This window comes from Xenopus laevis, chromosome 4S (assembly GCF_017654675.1).
Source record: "Xenopus laevis strain J_2021 chromosome 4S, Xenopus_laevis_v10.1, whole genome shotgun sequence".
NCBI classification, from domain to species: Eukaryota; Metazoa; Chordata; class Amphibia; order Anura; family Pipidae; genus Xenopus; species Xenopus laevis.
The window spans coordinates 99,051,204-99,070,708 of record NC_054378.1 but is presented as its reverse complement, the minus strand read 5'-3'; the positions used below and the strand labels follow the sequence as shown (position 1 = coordinate 99,070,708).

Genomic DNA, 19,505 nt, shown 5'->3' with positions numbered 1-19,505 from the left:
AAAGTATCTTATAAGCAGCTGTGGCTGTTCTGGGCTCTCTGTCAAATGCCAATTAAGTGAGAAACTTTGTTTCTTTTTCTGGCTGTTCAGAGCACAGAAAAACGGGACTTTCCAGTACAAACGAGGGGCTGCGGGTTGAGCTGTCAAAAGAGGGACTGTCCCTCTAAAAGCGGGACAGTTGGGAGGTAGGTTTCACTCAACTCATTATCAATACATTAAGGATGGTGAGACAGATGTGCATAAAAATGCCCTCCCCAAACAATCCCTGTTTTGTTAAAAGACGGGCACAAGTTTCCCTGCTTTGCTATAGGCTAGCAATCGTCTATGCAGCATGTTTTCTCAGGGTAATCTAAGAAGTCAAGAACAGTACAAGTTTTTTTTATTTATTTAGAAAGGCGAGCGTTGTCTTGGAAACGTAAAGAGGTTAGCGTGCGGGCGCTTGTACGTGGTGACGCTTTCAGCTCTGTATGAGCGTAAGCAGCAACTTCTTGGTTTTTCCGCCATCCACAAGGGGGCGCTTCCTTCTTCCTCTCGGCTACGGGAACTGTGCGGCTGCCCAGGATTCTCAGGTCTGTCCATCACCGGTAAGAGCGGGCTGCTTGGGAGTGGAAGGCACATGTCATAATGGCTTGATCGCGAGTGCGCATTCTATTGCCTCCGTTATGCGCTCAATACTGGGCCGCGCATCTGTAGGGGAAGAGAAACACGTGCTTGTGCCCGAGCCATAGCTGAGCCAATACGAGTGTGTCGATTCCATGTGACTCTCACACGTAACTGTGGGGCTGCGGGCGTCATAGTTGTTCCTCACGCGCGTGTCTGAGGTGATGCGCCGCTTTGTTATGTACCAGACAACTCACGTTTTGTTCTACCAGTCCAGCAGGAATCGCCATTATCGCGCGGCGCAGCTGCAGGCCCTGAGGGAGGCCGTGTGTTTAGCACTAATGGGCAGTAGTAACGTTTGTGGTGAGACCTCGTGCATTGGATATTGGCGCGACACTGGCTACATTGTTGCCTTTAAGTCTATTTGGGTACTGCGTCTTTTTACACGTGTGACCTCCAGGGTGTGCCTGGACCCTTCACAACCGTGACACCGAATCGCACGTGCTTTAATATAGAGTTTGTTTATCGTGTCGTGGCTTGTATCGACCTGGCTACACGTGTTCCGGGACTGAGGAGAGAGCCCGGCAGTTTCCGGTGTCTGTGATGTGAGACCGGAAGTTGAGGCTAGGCTGACGCGTAGGGTTGACGTGGTGTCCCAGTAAAACGGCCATTGATAAGGGTCACACTGGGGTTCCTTTGTGGCCTCGGGGTGAATGATCCTCTGTGTGTGTGTGTGTGTGTGTGTGTGTGTTCTAATTCTAAACTTGTCCATGTCTGCTGTCTGACCCCCAGTTGCTACTTTTTGGTCTCACTGGTGGGAGAATATAACAATTTTTTTACAATTAGGACTTTTTTTTTTTTTTTTAAAGCCTCCCCACACACATTTTCAGCTTCATCTTCTGTGGAGCCTCTGATGACATCTAAACTGCCAGTTGTCAAAGGGGAACTAAATATCAATAAAGAATAAAGGTGGCCATACACTATAAGATCCACTCGTTTGGCAAGGTCACCAAAACGAACGGATCTTAACCCAATATGCCCACTAACGGCTGGGCAATATCAAATGAATCCGAACGTCCAGCCCCTGGGCCAAACGATCGCATTACAATACTACAAATGGGCTTTGACGGGTTGCAGGGCTGCATCAACTAGCGGATATGGTCCTGGATCATACAAAAAAAATCGAACTTCATTGATCGATATCTGGCCGATTTTTGGCCTGATATCGATCAGGAGGACCCATTGGGAGCCCCCCACACATGGGCAGATAAGCTGCCGAATTGGTCTAAAGGACTGATATTGGCAGCTTTATTCTGCACGTGTATGGCCACCTTTAGTCATTAAACCTTATAAGCTTCTGTATCTGGCCAAGGCCACAGCAGATCTGTTCTATGAAGATTCTCATTTATCTAGGTCAGGGATCCCCAACCTTTAGAACCCGTGAGCAACATTCAGAAGTAAAAGGAGTTGGGGAGCAACACTAGCATGAAAATGTTCCTGTTTGCCAAATAAGTGCTGTGATTGGCCATTTAGTAGCCTCTATGTGGATTGTCAACATACACTGAGGCTCTGTTTGGCAGTGCACCTGGTTTTTATGCAACCAACACTTGTCTCCAAGCCTGGAATTCAAAAATAAGCTCCTGCTTTGAGGCCACTGGGAGCAACATCCAAAGGGTTGGAGAGCAACATGTTGCTCATGAGCTACTGTTGGGGATCACTGATCTTGGACATGATGTACATACACTATCTAGTAGAATTTAGTCAAAGGCAACAGGACTTTTAGATGTCTGACTATTCTCATTTTTCCAGGTCGTGAGAGACAGTGTCTAGTAGAATTAATAGTTTTTTTTAAAAACTTTCGCCACTCATCCGAGTGGCTTCTTTAGTTTAACTGAAGTGTTAGGGAATTCCCCGGCATTTAAACGCTTGAGGGTAGTAAAGTCACGGTCACAATGGTTCCATTGAACTTCAGTAATGTGTTGGCTGAAACTCAGATGTGTGAAAGTGATCCAGTCAATGTTACCATGATTTGCATTGAGGCTGTTGTTAATCAATGTACATGACTGCAAGTGTGGGGTAAGGATGTCAGTGGCAATGTATGTTGACGGGCGCTCTCCCAGGCCCCATTTTCAAGAAAGACTCTTAAATGTCCAGTTGCCTGTGACTTCAACCTACTAGATATCTACTGTCTATCATGAACTGGATAAATGTGACTCTTCATAGACATCTATATGTCCAGTTGCCTTTGACTTAATTCTACTAAATGACACTGTGCCTTTTCAATGTTGAATTTGTTAAATACTTGAATTTGAGGACGGACACAATGTACAGTATACTCTCAATGAAAATTTCAAGCAACTATGCTTATTGGTAACAAATAAATAATAAACCCTAACCTTTATTCCCAGCATCATGTCAAAGGACGGGATCAAGTTTGGATCATTGGCATTATAGATCCGAATCCTAATTTGCATATGCAAATTAGCGGTGGGAAGGGGAAAACATTTTTTACTTCCTTGTTTTCTGACAAAAAGTCATGATTTCCCTCTCCTAATTTGCTTAATGCTGAAAAAGGCCAAATTCCAACGGAATCCTGGATTCAGTGCATCCCTAGTTCTAGTAAAGTTCAGTATAAAATGCAGCATTTCCACCCATAATCAGACATGGACTGGTAATCTGTAAATTCTGACAAATGCCAGAGAGGCTGCTGTAAAATGCCATAGACCGTCACTAGACATAGAACCTTTATGCATGGACAAATATATACTTTGCCAGTCTTCCACACTGATGTTCATTTTCAGATGTTTTTCCCATTTGCTCTCATTACTTTTGTCTATTTCTAATAAGTTTGTTATTAATCCTTTATAGAACGTCGATTTTGGGGGATTTTTTTTTTTACCTTTTCTGGCTTGGAGATCAATTTTTCCCACCAGGTAAGTGCCCTTACTAACAACTCATGCTTTAAAGATGTCATATAGTGGTGTAATTGCGTGTAACACCAATTTTCTCTTGGGTGGGTTTGCATCTTTTTCCTGGATTTGTGCTAATGGCTTAATTTTTCTGATAATGTGGTTAATCTATTGTCTGTACAGGCCAGATGAACAAAAGCTCTTTTCTCTAAACTAGTGGGAAAATCTAGGTTACCTGAGAGGTATTATAGGTGATGGTTTTGTTGACAGGTTCCACAAACTCATAATTTCATGCCTTACCTTCAGTGTGACACCTATTAATGGATGTTGCACTATATTTTATAGGGAGATTTTGTGTTTCGGCCCAGATTTTTTATATACGGGCACTTTAGAAAAGTGTTGCTCTGTGATGAACCATAGTTTATTTTCCTTCCCCAGGATCCATTGGAACATACAGTTGAGATGGATTGCAATGTGGTAAAGGTAGGTGTATTCTGAACCGCTGGGCCTCCTTGTTGTGTGTGTATAAAATAAGCCTGCTATACTTTTGTCTGGATTTCTTGTTGTTCCATACAAATTTAATGATCGCTGATTTAATTTTACAAAACAGATTTTGGGAATTCTAATTGGCAATATTTGCATCATGTATAGTACCTTCTGTATGACCATCATTTTGATCACTGGAATTCTGCTGAACCGGGATAATTGCCGTTTGTTCCATTTGTTTATTAATTTTTCCACCTCCTCTAATAGATGGATGAAATTACTTTTGTAAATATTGCTCAAGTTATGTGGAATGTTCGTGTCTAGGTACTTTATTGTGTTCTGCCCATTTAAAGAGTTTTCCTAAATCCTTTTTTATTTATTTTTTTTGGTCATCTTTAGTTTGGGATATGTTAAAATTTATGGGCGTTTATCTTGAAGTGAGAGAGTTCTCCAAATTTATTTTAGCAGATTTATAAATATGTGGTCTACTAATTACTAATAGTAAGTCGTTATGTGCTTGCTCCCCTACTTTAAGGCCTGTGATATCTTCATCTAATGTAAATCGACCTTTTTCAACTGTTTTCTCCTTATTTTTTTTTTTATTTTTTTTACAGTTTTCTAAGATTTAAGTTTAATGTTCATTTCTGTGGTGTTTCAGTCTGGCAGCTCAGTTATCCAGGCGCAGACTCAACTGCTACAATTTGCTACATTAGTTGATACATTTCTCAGCGGCCTTTGAAATAATAGCAATTATTGTATCAATTCTAACAGTTGCCTTTAATGAAACTCAGGAAATCTGTCAGTATGTCCAAAGATAAGAAATTATCAACTAATGCCAATTTAGACCAGTTTACAGAGTTGGTGACGCCTTCCCCTCCAAGGACTGCTCTAGGGAAAAGGTGAAAAATTATATGTTTTGAATTAAATGTGAAAACTTCAATATTAGAAAAAGTCTAAAATAAAAAATAATGAAAAAAAGCTAAAAACACCTGAACCGGCAAATGTTTGGAAGATGATTATGTTGCTTTCTTAGCTCAAATGGGCCACATAATTGGCCAGTAATGAAAAAGAGCCAATACAAAGCATCTCTGACTAGTCAAAACAAGCAAATACATGTGGTTCTTGAAGACATTAGATGTCACCTGTTCTCCTGCAGCCTCATGCTCTTGTATATGAAACACATCATTCATTTTAATTGTGCCAGAATATTATGCAAAGCTTTCCATTAATATATAACAAGTAGGGGTCTTACAATATTTTAACAATCCAGGGTAACAAAATAAGAATTGGATTAGAAGGTCCTGTGCAAAGAGTTTACAATCTAAAGGATCTCCTTAGTGAATTGTAAACTTACAATTTACTATAGGGTGTTTATTATTCCCTTTATAAATATTTTTAGTAACATACAATTAAGTTATATAATATTTAATGACAGATGCTTTTATAACAATTTCCCCTTGCGCAATTGTTTGCAAATTGTTTTTTATCATAGGTGTGACATTTTTCCTAGTTTTGAAAAGCCTTTTTAAAATTCTGCTTAGGTTTTTTTCCTGCTAAGTGTTTAAGAAAGGAACATTTTTCTTAATAAAAACGGTTTTGTTTGGGAAAATTTGTTTTTATTTTGGCCACCTATGTTTAGGGTTGCTGGCTTTTTTTGGAAAAAGATTACCAGCCTTCCTATATTTGTATCTTTATTTTTTATCAATAATATTGGCAGTAAGTATAATTTACCTGCAAGGCCAATAAAATATTACTAACCAGGTGGAATCCCTAATTTACTGTCTTGCTTGGCAAAAACAAATTTTTTTTTTTTTTTTTTTGTGTGAAACCTTTCCTTTTGGAAATATTAAATTATGTAAACAAATGTATTTTCATGGAGGCAACTTGAAAAAAAGGTCTAAATTTGTTTTCTTGGTAACTCCACCTTAAGGTTATAAAAAGAAAATATAAAATACACATTGTATTATTATTTATTATAGGTTTAGCTTTAATTGAGCTAACATTGAGCAAGAAGAGCTATGAATTTTTCTCTCCATTGAAGAAGTGGAATGAAAGTTTAACCGGAAGCTGCAGCATGGCTGAGAAAGAGCAATCTGTGGTAGCTGAAGCGAGCAAAAAGAAAAAACGCGAGGCTCAACTGGGTTAGTGTCGTCGACTTTATTTTATTAACACAGCTATATTTGCTTCGGGGCAGATTTTAGCAAGAACTGCAAGAAACTTGTAACACATCTACTGTATCTCTGTGAATTTCAGTCTAAATATTGGTATACTGGCCAGGGCTCACAATATCTAGTAGACCGTTGCGTAAAAAAACAAACGTTTACAGCAAAATCCACTATTTTGGATTCGGCCGAACCCCCGAATCCTTTGTGAAAGATTTGGACGAATCAGAACCCTAATTTGCATATGCAAATCAGTGACGGGTGTGAAAAAGAGAGCCGTGCATGGCTTAAAAAATGTTTTGTGCTAAAAAGTCACATGATTTTAAGGATTTGTTTCGGCCAGGCACAAGGATTCAGCGAATCCTGCTGAAAATGGCCGAATACCGAAACGAATCCTGGATTCTGTGCATCCCTAGCTTCTGTAAAGCAGCCCACTTATGTGTTAGTGTTGGTAGACAGGGACTTAATAAAAGGCTAATACAGTAATTAACATTTATTGACAAATCTACATGCATTTTGCATATGACCTACTAACAATATATTTCTATTTCTAGTGGAGGAATCTGAACTCCTTACTGTCCCTGATGGCTGGAAAGAAGAACCTTTCTCAAAGGAAGATAACCCAAGAGGATTACTTGAGGAGAGCAGTTTTGCTACATTGTTCCCAAAATATAGAGAGGCCTACCTAAAAGAATGCTGGCCGCTTGTTCAAAAGGCATTGAATGACAGTGTATGGATTTTTAATTCCTTTTAAATCATGAATACCACACAAAATGGATTTTATTTATATACAACAGAGAAGTAAAACAATAGTTTTGCTGGACATTTTCTAGGGTTATGGCCCAAGACAATTCAAGACTGGGAAATGATTCTAAAACTGTGCATCTTCTGCATTGGCTTTATTCTAATAGCCCATTAGCCCAATATCAGTGTGACAATGATTAGCCATGCTGTTAAATTTGGGTTCTCTTTCTTTGGACACTCCCCCTTTCAAATCTTCTATATCATTTCACACTGCTTTTTTCAATTCTTTTATCAGTGTATTTTTATGTCACGTTAATGCTAATTCTTTGTTGCAGTTTGTAAAAGCTGAGCTGGATTTGATTGAAGGCAGCATGACGGTCACTACAACTAAGAAGACTTTTGATCCATATGTTATAGTTCGAGCTAGAGATTTGATAAAGTTGCTTGCCAGAAGTGTTCCTTTTGAACAGGTTTGTGTTGTGTAATTAATTGTGATACCTGTTGCTGAAATATTGTAGCTGGGGGGGGGTGCCAGTTTGTTAGAATATAATCAGAGCTTGTGCTTCACTTTGTTGAAAAACAAACTGACTCGGGTTCTAATTTATTGCGCATTGCTCGAACATCTTTTGTCATTTCCCAGTGATCCTTTGCTGTTGCCTTGGGCTGTGCTCATATATCATCATGTAAAACCTTTTACTTTACTCTATATTGGCATATACCAGGGAGACTAAGTGACTGATGCTCAGTAGGTTAGTGCAGTGAAGAACCGTATCCGCTCTGGTTCTGGCATAAGATATGTGTATACTGAGGGTGTCCAACAACTTGAAATCCCACAGTTATCCCTTTTCTTGTCCGTTAATTGTTACAATGAATATACAGCAGCGTGAGAGTGCAGTAGTGAGTGGTATTAAACATATTAATCTCTTAACAATTACCTGGTTTCTAGGTACAAATTGGGGTCCTGTATCAATACTGCACAAATCTGAACATGTGCAATTACCCATAGCTTCTAGTGATTACCTTTTTTCAGCCAGTTGCAGATTGCTTCAGTCTATTTTCTTGATGCTGTCCAGCTATTTTGCTAATGAAAATCAGTCCAGGCGATGATAGGGTCAGGCAAGAGTATTTCGCTATATTGGAGAACAATGGTGGATGGGTTAGTATTTCTGCTTAGCAGCACTGTAGGTTTGATTCCACCCAAGTCACTTTGTTTGTTCTCCCTGTGCTATAGTGGGTTTCTCCAGGTACACTGGTTCTCTCCTGCGTGAATGTGACAGGGACTGCCAGTGGGGCAGGGACTGTTTTGAGACAGAATAATAGACAGTACTTGATTTTCATTTCACCAAAAAATTAAGTAAATGAAAAAAACATATTTGTTTCCCTCTAGGCAGTAAGAATACTACAGGATGACATGGCTTGTGACATTATTAAAATAGGCTCCTTAGTTCGAAACAGGGAAAGATTTATCAAAAGGAGACAACGGCTTCTTGGACCAAAGGGATCCACTTTAAAGGTACCTATAGTGTTCAGTTCTGGGAATTGTAGATATGCTGTTTATAATGGAGAATGCTTATTTGCACACATCTTTCCTTTCAGGCTCTGGAGCTTCTTACAAACTGTTATATTATGGTTCAGGGCAACACAGTATCTGCTTTGGGACCATTTGGTGGATTAAAAGAGGTACAATGATATTTTACATTATTATATTTAAATGAAATTCAGAATTGCATTAAAGTTAATAAATGTGATTTCTTCTTGTGCAGGTTAGAAAAGTCGTTTCGGATACAATGAAGAACATCCATCCAATATATAATATTAAGGTAACTGTAAGGAGGTGATTTGTAGCCATTTTTTGTTTCTATTTTGTTTATTTAAAGAGAAAATTAAGGTCTGCATTAAATTTGTTTAATTGTGTTGCTGTATATGCTCAACGGTACAGGCCAGTAGTAATAAACACATGGTCATCTGAGGCAGTCCTCTCACTTGTGCTAGCCTGTTGTGCATTGTTTGAAAGGATGGCCAAAGCACAAGTATACAGAGCTTTTGTGCCTTTTAAAACACAAAGATGGTTTGCCTGAAGCAGCCATATTATATGATTACGTCAATAATGGAACTGTCTTATTATGCTCAAGAACGATTTAAACACTTGCACATGCATGATTGAGTCAGATGTACTGTTCCCAGTTAGTAGCACTGCTCTAATCACCTGTTAATAGACAAGCACTTTTATCATTACATACAATTACTTAACACACACGGTTTAATCAAAATACACAAGTGGTTTGTTCTTTTAGTCAAAAGAGCAGCTTACCTTAATATTCACAGGCATACAATAAGTTACATTGAGGGGCAGATTTATTAAGGTTCAAATTGTAAATTTCGGATTTTCCAGTTTGATTTTTGGTCAAAGCTCAGAAATTCAAGTTAGGAATAATCCAAATTCGAGATTTATCATACCTTGACCCTGGGAACAACTCAAATTAGATAGGTCGCCACCTAAAACATTCCGTAGTCAGGGAGAAGTGGCCGGTTTATTGCGAGACCTGCGATCAGAGAGGAGACGGGACGTGTCGGGAGAGCTCCGCCATTGCCACATCATCGTGGTTTGCTTGCGGAGTTCATGTAGAAGTCAATGGAAGTAGTCGGTTGACCCATTTGAAGAGGTTAACGGCCTTCCTGACATTCAAGGTTTTTTTTTTTTTTTTATTAAAATCGTACTGGTTATAAACTCGTTTAAAACTTTCAGCTGTCATCAGTCTTTTTAACATTTAATTTTGTAACCAGTGCATAGGCATCGGCATCAGGTGCCCCATTATGGTGTATAAACAAGATTTTGGCATTATTTATTATATCTTGCCTTAATAACTGTCCACAAAATGGCTGCTGCCTGCTTGATGTGATTGTGATTTACAAGACTAAAAGAAGATTGAAACCATGTATATAGTATATAAGTGAAGTTTATTTTGCTTGAATAACATCATTAAACATGATCTGGAATTATTTTTTAGGCTGACGGGTCCCCTTTTAAATAAGATACTATTCGATGTTAAAAAACTCCCAACATTCAACCTTTGATAAATCTGCCCCTAAATAAACGTTATCACAAGTGCATAAAAATACACACATGCCACTAAACGATTGTTAATTGGTAAATAAATGGTCTAAACCATTTTCAGGCTTTAATGATAAAACGAGAACTGGCAAAGGATCCAGAGTTAAGATCCAAAAGCTGGGAGAGATTTCTGCCGCAATTTAAGCACAAGAATGTCAGCAAGCGAAAAGAACCAAAAAAGAAGAATGTAAAGAAAGCTTATACACCATTCCCACCTCCACAGCCTGAAAGCCAGGTATGTTGTTCCTTTTTCTTTAACATAATCCCAGATTGTCTCGGTGAGTAATTATTGTATGCTGATTCTTCTGTGTATATTTAGTTTACACTGCACCAATTTGTTTAGTTGGCCAAGTGGTGCCGCCCACTCCTTGTCCTTATTACTTTGCAGTTCAGATAATTCATCTTTCAATATAAATGTTTTAACTTTTTTAACATTTCATTTGATAGATTGACAAAGAACTGGCTAGTGGCGAGTTTTTCCTTAAAGAAAGTCATAAGAGAAGAAAGAAACTAGAAGAAGTAAAGGTAATATTTTGTTGTTCCACAGTCTGTGCCCTACATGTGAATCTTTTTCGCTCAACTAACCCTTTTCTTTGTATGCAGACAAAACAGGCAGAGGCAGTGACCAAAAGGCAAGAAGAGAGAAACAAGGCCTTCATCCCACCTAAGGAAAAACAAGTAACCAAACCACAGAAAGGTAATGCCATTGTTTTCATTTCACACGAAACATATGGCAAATAGCAGGTCCAGCGTTTGTTGTCAGGCTTCTAAAAGCAGAGCAACAAATACAACCAGGAAGTGCTTTCTGCTCAGCTTACATTGCTATTGCCATTGAGATTTAATTGTGGGTATTGAAATACACCGTGTCATTGCCAGATATTACCTTATTTCCAAGCATGAACTGGTGGTCTTTAACCCTTCTACTGCCTGTTTCTTTGATTTTGCCAATCAACAAGTCACATCCTGAAAATTTAAATTCTGAAGCATCCGTTGTCCCTGACAGAGAATTTACATGTTATGGCACTCAAGCCCTGTGGTTTCAAGTTACAGCTAAATCTATATCTCTCTCATCGCTCTCTCTCATCTCTCCCATCTATTTCTATCTCTCTCTCTCTCTCTGTCTGTCTGTTTGTCTGTCTACTATCTATCATCTATCTATCTACTCTATCTATTATCTATCTATCTCTTGATGACGAGGATTGATATGGAACACAAAACAATCCCAGCAGAAGCATTTACCGCCGTCAGTTATTTGCTGAATATATTTTATTTGGACAAGGATTCCCAAACTTTTGCATTCACTTGTCTGTGTCAGACCGGACAGGAGCGGCACAGCACTCGATGCTCTTCAGTATTCGAGCAGCTTGTGTTTATCACAATGTTTGTGTCTAGTCTAACCTCAGCGCATGCCATAGAGCTTGTATGCTTCAATTAGAAATAATCATGCGTAAGAGAAAATACATTTCTGCAGACAAGCACAAAACAATCACTTTTTTCAGAAGTGAACTAAACTATAGAATTTCAAAACGACATCACTTGGATTATGTGAAATATCAGGCAAAAGTAACATTTCTATGGGCAAGAGAGAATCCTCTAATATGGACGCAGTAATTTGAATTAATGTATGTTTTTACCTGAAAGCAGTAAAGTGTTGTAGTCTAGGACGGATTCCTGATACAACTGTATGATCATAGCTACTGTACAACTAGGATTTAACACCGCTGTATATCTGAAAGCTTCTTTGTGTCCGACACGAATATAGAACGACTTATTTTGATTGGAATGTCGACTTTTGCAAAATTTAGGTTCTGAGGGGCACAGATTTGGAGTTTATCATATTTTTAGCCTTTCAATCTACGGAATGCTTATTCTGGTGTGGTACGCACATTAATCTCTCTCTAAAATTTTACTAATTTAAGTAAGTTTAGAAATGATGCCACTTGTGTAGAAGATATTGGACACTTGTATAAATGTAGAGATGAGCGATTATAGTGCAGTTAACAAATCTGTGGAAGTTCTTCTGCCCAGTGGAAACTGTGAACTGCAAAGCGATTGCAACTTTCACATTCCATATATTGGCTTCATTTTCAGATCATCACTTAGTTGTTTAATGAAGCCCATGGGTGTAAAGTGACGGCCTGAATATTGGGATGTCAGAGATTTTATTAAGCTTTGCAGCTGTCAACAGGTGATGGTTCCTAATGGCTATTAAGACCTAATGAGTTGATTAGATTCAGGGACCTTACAAAAACCACGCTCATCACTGGATGATTGGAGCAGTGTCTAAACTTTTGCCCATGCCATAGTTACTTCTTTGTTCCTATTTTTTGAAAAAAGTTGTAACTGTGCATTAACATTTGCAAGTGTTGTTTTTTGAACACAGATTCCTGAAGGAGTCGTTCCCAACTTTTTACTTACAAAACGAATGTAACTTTGCAACCGGGGCCTAAACATTTTCTTTCAACTGTATCTCCATGGGATGTGGTGACCAGCAGATAACAACACGTTTTTCTCTTCTTAAGCACAAAACGCTACTTATGCAGTTTGGCTAAAAACGCGTTGGGTGATTCACCAGCAGCCGGCTACAATAAAGCCTTTTCCAGAAGTGCCTTCCAATATTCTAAGTTGGCTAAAAATGTCAGTATAGCTTTAACCTGTTGCATTTATTGTTCTGAATTATTTTTCAGAGGTCAACTGTATAGAACATGTAAGGGAATAAGGCAGTTGCTGCATTGTTTTGGTCAATATGTGCTAAATATTTCTTTAAAAATGCCAAAATATTGTAGAATCTGTAACAAATATATTCTATTTTCTAGCTTCCACTGCAACTAAAATTGATGTGAATGCAATCAAAGAGAAGGTAAAGAAAGCCAAAGGGAAGAAACTTGGGGCTCTGCCGGAGGAGGAGGTGAAAAAGAAAATTGCTGAAAAGAAAAAGAAGAAATAACTGTAGTCCTTGATATTCGGCGGAGATGTGATTCTCATCAGACTTTTATGGAAGATCTTTTTTTCCTCTTAAAATCCACACATTCTTCAGCATTTCAAAGAGGTTCTAGAACAAGCATTGATTGGGACGAAAAGCTTAATACCCTGCAAATACAACATCCATCAATTCTTGGTTTAAAACCTGAAGTTCAAGCTTAAATTATTAGAAAATGCCTACTGGTTTTATATACAGGTAACTTTGTAAATATCCCCATAATAGTCAGTGCATGTTATCAAACTGTTTGATTTTTCAAGATAATTTCTATCTCATAGCGTTGTTTAAAAATGCATCTCAGAAGGTGTCACTAAAGCCTCATGAAAAAAATAATAAAAAGGACATTTTATAAATAAAAAAATGAGTGAACGTTTTCTGAGTGCTCAGACCTAAATCTATGTTCTCTGGAGAGTTACAACTTGCTATTTTATAGGGATGCACCAAATCCATTATTTTGGATTCGGCCGAATACTTCGCAAAAGATTCTGCCGAATACCAATCTAAATCCTAATTTGCATATGGTAATTAGGGGTAGTAAGGGGAAAACATTCTTTACTTCCTTTGTGACACAGTCATGTGATTTCCCTCCCTCCCCCAAATTAGGATCTAGATTCAGTTTGGCTGGGCAGAAGGGTTCAGCCAAGTCCGAATCCTGCTGAAAAAGGCCAAATCCCGAACCGAATCCTGGATTCCGTGCATCTTTACTATTTTATTTTATTTTACAGTTCAAGGCACAGGATACTTAGCTTCTGCTTTAAAGTAAAGGTAAATCCGTTTTCCCTACAGTCACTTATTCATGTTCTAGCTGAGGTACAGTGTGCTCAGATAATTCAGGTTGCTCTAGGAGACCACTTCCTAGACCAGGCGCTAAAGTCCTGCAGCTGGCCGGGTACCTGCGGACTACCTGCAAAAACCTGCGGGTTGCAAGTAGAAGGTGCGGGTCTTCTCCATAGCGATTTTTGCTGATCATGCCTACTCCTGATGAGGTCACTTCCGGTTTACAATGACAGCACTTCCTGATTCTTGATGGTCAGCGGGTCCGGGTTGTGGATAAGGTACTTGCGGGTCGGGTAGTGGGTCCAAGCAGGTAAGAATGCGGGTACGGGTTCCAAAAAATGGACCCGTGCAGGACTCTACCAGGCACACTCTCCATCTTGTGTCATAATGGGCTTCCTCTAGGCCAGGGATCCCCAACCTTTTGAACCCGTGAGCACTATTCAGAAGTAAAATGAGTTGGGGAGCAACACAAGCATGAAAAATATTCCTGGGGTGCCAGATAAGTGCTATGTTTGGCCATTTGGTAGCCCCTATGTGGATTGTCAACCTACATTGAGGCTCTGTTTGGCAGTACACCTGGTTTTTGTTCAACCAAAACTTGCCTCCAAGCCTGGAATTCAAAAATATGCTCCTGCTTTGAGGCCACTGAGAGCAACATACAAGGGGTTGGTGAGCAACATGATGCTCACGAGCTACTGGTTGGGGATCACTGCTCTAGGCACTCCAGTTTTCTCCCACATTCCAAACATACACAGGCAGATTATTTGCCTCCTAGTAAAAGGATATTGCTAACCTTTCAACCAACACACACTGTCTCCCATAATTCAATTCATCAAAGGAAAGTCTTGTTAAGATGCTGCATATGGGCGTGAGTAGAATGTGCCAAAATAGTTCATGTTAAAGAGAAACTATTGGGGGAAAAAAATCCTGAACATAAATATAGTTCAGTGTAAGATTAGCAGTCAAAAAAGTAGATGCTCCAGATGTCAATAGCACTTATCAAGTGAACGGAGTATTTGGGGCATTGTAACAGGAAGTGGGCCTCGTCCTCCACTGCCTCTCGGTCACATCACGGGCACAGTCTGCACTCTCTGGGCATTTAGGTCTGTCTGTGCCGTCCCAGTTCAATCTCTAAGTCTGTACAGTGTACAGGTGCGGCCCGTGTTTTTCTCTACCCGCATGTAACTAGAGGGCAGTGAAATGGTGTGTGGGACCTTAACAGTTGTGCTGGGGGAGTGCAGGTTAATAAGGCAACTTGGTTTGAGCAGGACTTATTTTACCTGTAACATACTTACATTTTCTCTCTTACTTGATTGCTTCCCTATATTAATAAAAAGGTGGAGCGATGTCATGTGAGTACTGAAAAATTATCCCCCCACCAACAATGACACAAGGCCAAGGCAACTCTCATTCCCACCAATACACCCAGTATTACACCCAGTATTGTACCTACTTAAGAAACATTTCAGGACAATGTGGCTCTTTACGACACAGCTCGACCTCTAGTTATTCGTGTGATCACCAGCGTTTCACAAACGTCTGCCCCTAAGCATTTTGTGAAAGTGAAGCTGTAGTAATTGACCCTAGTTTTACATGACAGATCAACCCCAGACTAAACGTAAAATTGCCCTGCGAGCTCCTCTGCAAAAATGTTTCTAGTTTTCCAAACGTTAGCCGTTTTTAAACTACTAATATAATGATTTGTAAAGAGCAGTGGCAACCTGCTGTTTAGTTCAGCTAGCCAGCCATCAGGGAAGAATCCTCTGTGCTCCGTTCAAAGCCACGAAATATTCCACTCGGTAACTTCATTTTCAGATGGCCGGCCAAGTGAACAGCAGATGGCGCTGTTGTTTCACATTCATTATATTGGTAGTGGAAAAACTAACTGTTTGGGGTAGAAGTCATGTAAATGAATTAACTAAAGTCACATACGTTGGTATGACAGATTAGCAACAGTAAATAGTTTTGTGCAAGACACGTTACAATGAGATCTGCTGATTACTGAATCTGTAATAGTCTCACATCTCTGCTTATTAACCAGCCATGTTAAATATGCTCCCGTGCTGGTGGCAAAAGGCAGAAAAGCACAGACTATTACATTATTTAATCAGAAAGTGATTTCTGTTGGGAATTGCTTACTCTTTAGGCTGCTGTAGATGGATGAGGTGGAGTCGTCTGTGATATATTTACACAGCTATTTGGGGGATGGGCACAGGGGTGCACACTACTGAAGATGGGGGAAAACAGTGTCATATATAGACATGGCTTGGATTTGATGGGCTTTGTTCTTTTGTGACCATTCCTTGTAAGATGGCTATCGCTGTCCACCATTCTTCTCCCACTGCCTTTTCTTAGCCAGAGCGTGGCTCCTGCAAAGAGAACTAAAAAGATAAAAGAATCCCACCCAAAGTTCAACAATCTTGTTTATTGAATTCTGGCTTTTAAACAAAGGGCTTGGTACAAAAATATACAGATCATTACCAGGATGTGCACAAAAAAAAGATCTGCAGGATATTAATAACGTCCGACAGAAAGGGAAACATGAAGCAATACTGAATGTGTCCTGAATACACGTATACAATCAATACATCATGAGTTAGGCTTGCGAGCAAGTGAAACCTTTGTTTTATCAGATCTACCTCATCATTTCTGCGGAACCCTAATCATTTATCTGTCTGTACAAAGATTTGCTACAGCATAGACCTTCACCCATTTATAAGGCATTTGAGATGCAATTAGGATTACACTGGGCCTAAATAGAGATTTAGAAGCACCAGATTAGTCCAGCCTCAGGCCTTTGCCACTAAACCAACTTGGCGACTTTAATCAGACTAAGGGGCAGATTTATCAAGGGTCGAAGTGAATTTTCAAAGTAAAAAACTTCGAATTTCTAAGTATTTGTTGGGTACTTCGACCATCGAATAGGCCAAATTCGACTTCGATTCGAAGTGAAAAAACTTTGACCACTCGAATAAACTTTGCGACTTCGACACTTCGCCACCTTAAACCTGCCGAGTTGCTGTTTAGCCTACGGGGGACCTCCTAGAACCTATCTGAGGCTTTTGGGCAAGTTTTGAGAAGTCAAAGTTTTTTTTTTAGTAAAATCCTTTGAATCGAAGGATTCAATTGTTCGATCGTACAATTTTACTTCGATCGAATACGGCCGTCTTTGCTCAAAAAAATACTTGGACTATTGAAGTATACAAATTCGATAGTCGAACTTCAAAGTTTTTTTACTTCGAAATTCGATGCTTGATAAATATGCCGCTTAATATAGACTATTACATTATACTGGGACATGCCACACAGTTTACTTTGTGCAGCACAAACTTCTCCCTAGGAAAACAAATGGATCTATATTTAGCCAAAGTCAGCTTCAAGTTGCTCATGTGGCCCTGTCCTTATCTCTTTTTATTAGATGCAAACACATATTTGAGGGAGATTTACATCTTCAGACAAAAAATGCAGCCTAAACGGTAAATTCCCAGGGGTTTTTAGGGGTGTCACCTGGTCATGGGCTTAGCCAGGGTCAGTATTACAAATTCAGCCTCAATGTGTTTTCCAGTAAATTTGTAATTCCCTCCTAATGGTTATGTCACTTTTAAAGGAATTGTTCAGTATAAAAATAAAAACTAGGTAAATAGGCTGTGCAAAATAAATAATGTTTCCAATATAGTTAGTTAGCAAAAATGTAATGTATAAAGGCTGGAGTGACTGGATGTCTAACATAATAGCCTGAACACTACTTCCTGCTTTTCAGCTCTCTTGGTTTCCACGGATTGGTTACCAGTCAGTAACCAATCAGAGACTTGAGGGGGGGGGGCACATGGGTCATAACTGTTGCTGTGAATCTGAGCTGAATGCTGAGGATCAATTACAAACTCACTGAACAGAAATGTCGCTGAGTAACTGCAGGAAAAGCAGGAAGTAGTGTTCTGGCTATTATGTTAGACATCCAGTCACTCCAGCCTTTATACATTACATTTTTGGCTAACTAACTATATTAGAAACATTTTTTATTTTGCAGTCTTTCTATTTACCCAATTTTTATTTTTAAACGGAACCTTTGCTTTAAGCTCTCAATCACAGAGCTTTTTAGGGGAAGCAACACCCACCCCCGCACTTCCATGCGTCTCCTATTAAAAGACTAGGAGCAGTGGAAGGCATTCAAGGCATTTGTCTACTAGTGGAAACCCCCTAGCACATTATACACTATGGCAATAACTAAGCAGAGGCACCAGGGACAGACCATTCTCAGTATTTGACAGGAATTCGCCATTTTGGAGTCAGGAAGGAATATTTCCCCCTCTGAGACTTCAAATGTTTTTTTGTTTTTTTTTGCCTTCCTCTGGATCAACTGGCAGTTGGGCAGGTTAAAATAGAGTTAAAAGGTTGAACTTGATGGACGTGTGTCTTTTTTCAACCTAACTTACGATGTAACTATGTAAAACTTGGGTCAATTTAAAAAGGGAGCATAAAATCTATACGAGACTGTTCCACGTATGAGTGTGTGCAATGTTTACAACTGTTTTCTTGTCTGAAGGTCAACTTCCCCTTTATAAACAAGCAGAAGTAGAAAGAAAGTGTACTATACTTTAACTAGAAATATACACTAATCTGCTAAAAATATATATATATCTTTTAAAGATCACCTCATTTTTATTATGGTAAAAAAAACAAACTGCAAACTCAATATACATCTGCTATATATATATATATATATATATATATATATATATATATATATATATATATATATATATATATATATATATATATATATATATATATATATATATATATATATATATATATATAGAGTGTATATATACGTGTATGTACACAATTTACACTGAACGTGAATATTACATTAGAAGTCACACAAGACAACTGTTTGCAGTTACACAGGTAGAGAGGTAAAATGACTATAATGGACTGTTTCTTGATTCAATACGTTTCCTCTATCTTATATCCCATACAGAGACAGTAAATGTCTTATTGTGTGCACAAAGTCTCCCGAAATAAATGAAAACGATACTATTTCCATATAAACAGAATATTTATCATGAAAGGATGTTTTTCTACCAGTAGCGTAGGACAGACATACTGGTTATTCCCCAACAGAACCTAAATATGACTATTCTGACTTCGAGGAACATCTATTTCTAATAAATCAGCTTCTTTTGGCTCTTAAAGAGGTTGTTCACCTTCCAAATATTTTTTTCAGTGGTTTGTTCACCAGAAATATATATATATTTTACTGTTTTTTCCAAAATTGGATCTGGCAGCTCAGTGATCCAGCTGCAGATTCTGAACGGTTACATTTAATTGTAGTAATTGTTACAATTTGCTATAATTAGGGGGTTATTTATCAAAGTCCGAATAGTAAAAACTATAGTTTTTTTTTTAATATAGAATCCAAATTTTTAATGGAAAAAAAACCTCAAATTTTTTGGGGCCATATTCTGAAAATACGGCATCTCATACCTACCGAGGTTGTATGTAAGTCATTGGCAGAGGTCCTTATACCATTTGGAAGTTTTTGTGGTCTGTGCTGGAATTAGCCGAAAAATCAACTATTTCAGACTATTGGGCAAAAATCTGAAAAATACGGATCAATTTAGAACAGTTAAAGAGTCGGCAACCCCCCCCCTCTCCCAGAACTGTTTCAGAAAGACATAAGATTGTTAAATATTAACCTTTAAACTTCAATATTAGGCAAGCGGTCACAAATA

At 38.7% G+C, this 19,505-nt stretch overlaps 1 protein-coding gene across 2 annotated transcripts; it reads left to right on the top strand.

The window, feature by feature from the left end:
• The first annotated feature begins 532 nt into the window (after positions 1 to 532).
• On the top strand, positions 533 to 13,354 carry krr1.S (KRR1, small subunit (SSU) processome component, homolog S homeolog). Of its 2 annotated transcripts, none has more exon segments than NM_001090819.1 (13): positions 533 to 584; positions 3,469 to 3,533; positions 3,948 to 3,992; positions 5,975 to 6,136; positions 6,712 to 6,887; positions 7,237 to 7,371; positions 8,289 to 8,414; positions 8,498 to 8,581; positions 8,665 to 8,721; positions 10,078 to 10,248; positions 10,461 to 10,538; positions 10,617 to 10,710; positions 12,830 to 13,339. In NM_001090819.1, coding segments are annotated over 10 exon segments (1,119 nt in total). In that variant the 5' UTR covers positions 533 to 584; positions 3,469 to 3,533; positions 3,948 to 3,992; positions 5,975 to 6,069; the 3' UTR covers positions 12,961 to 13,339.
• Positions 13,355 to 19,505: the final 6,151 nt, after the last annotated feature.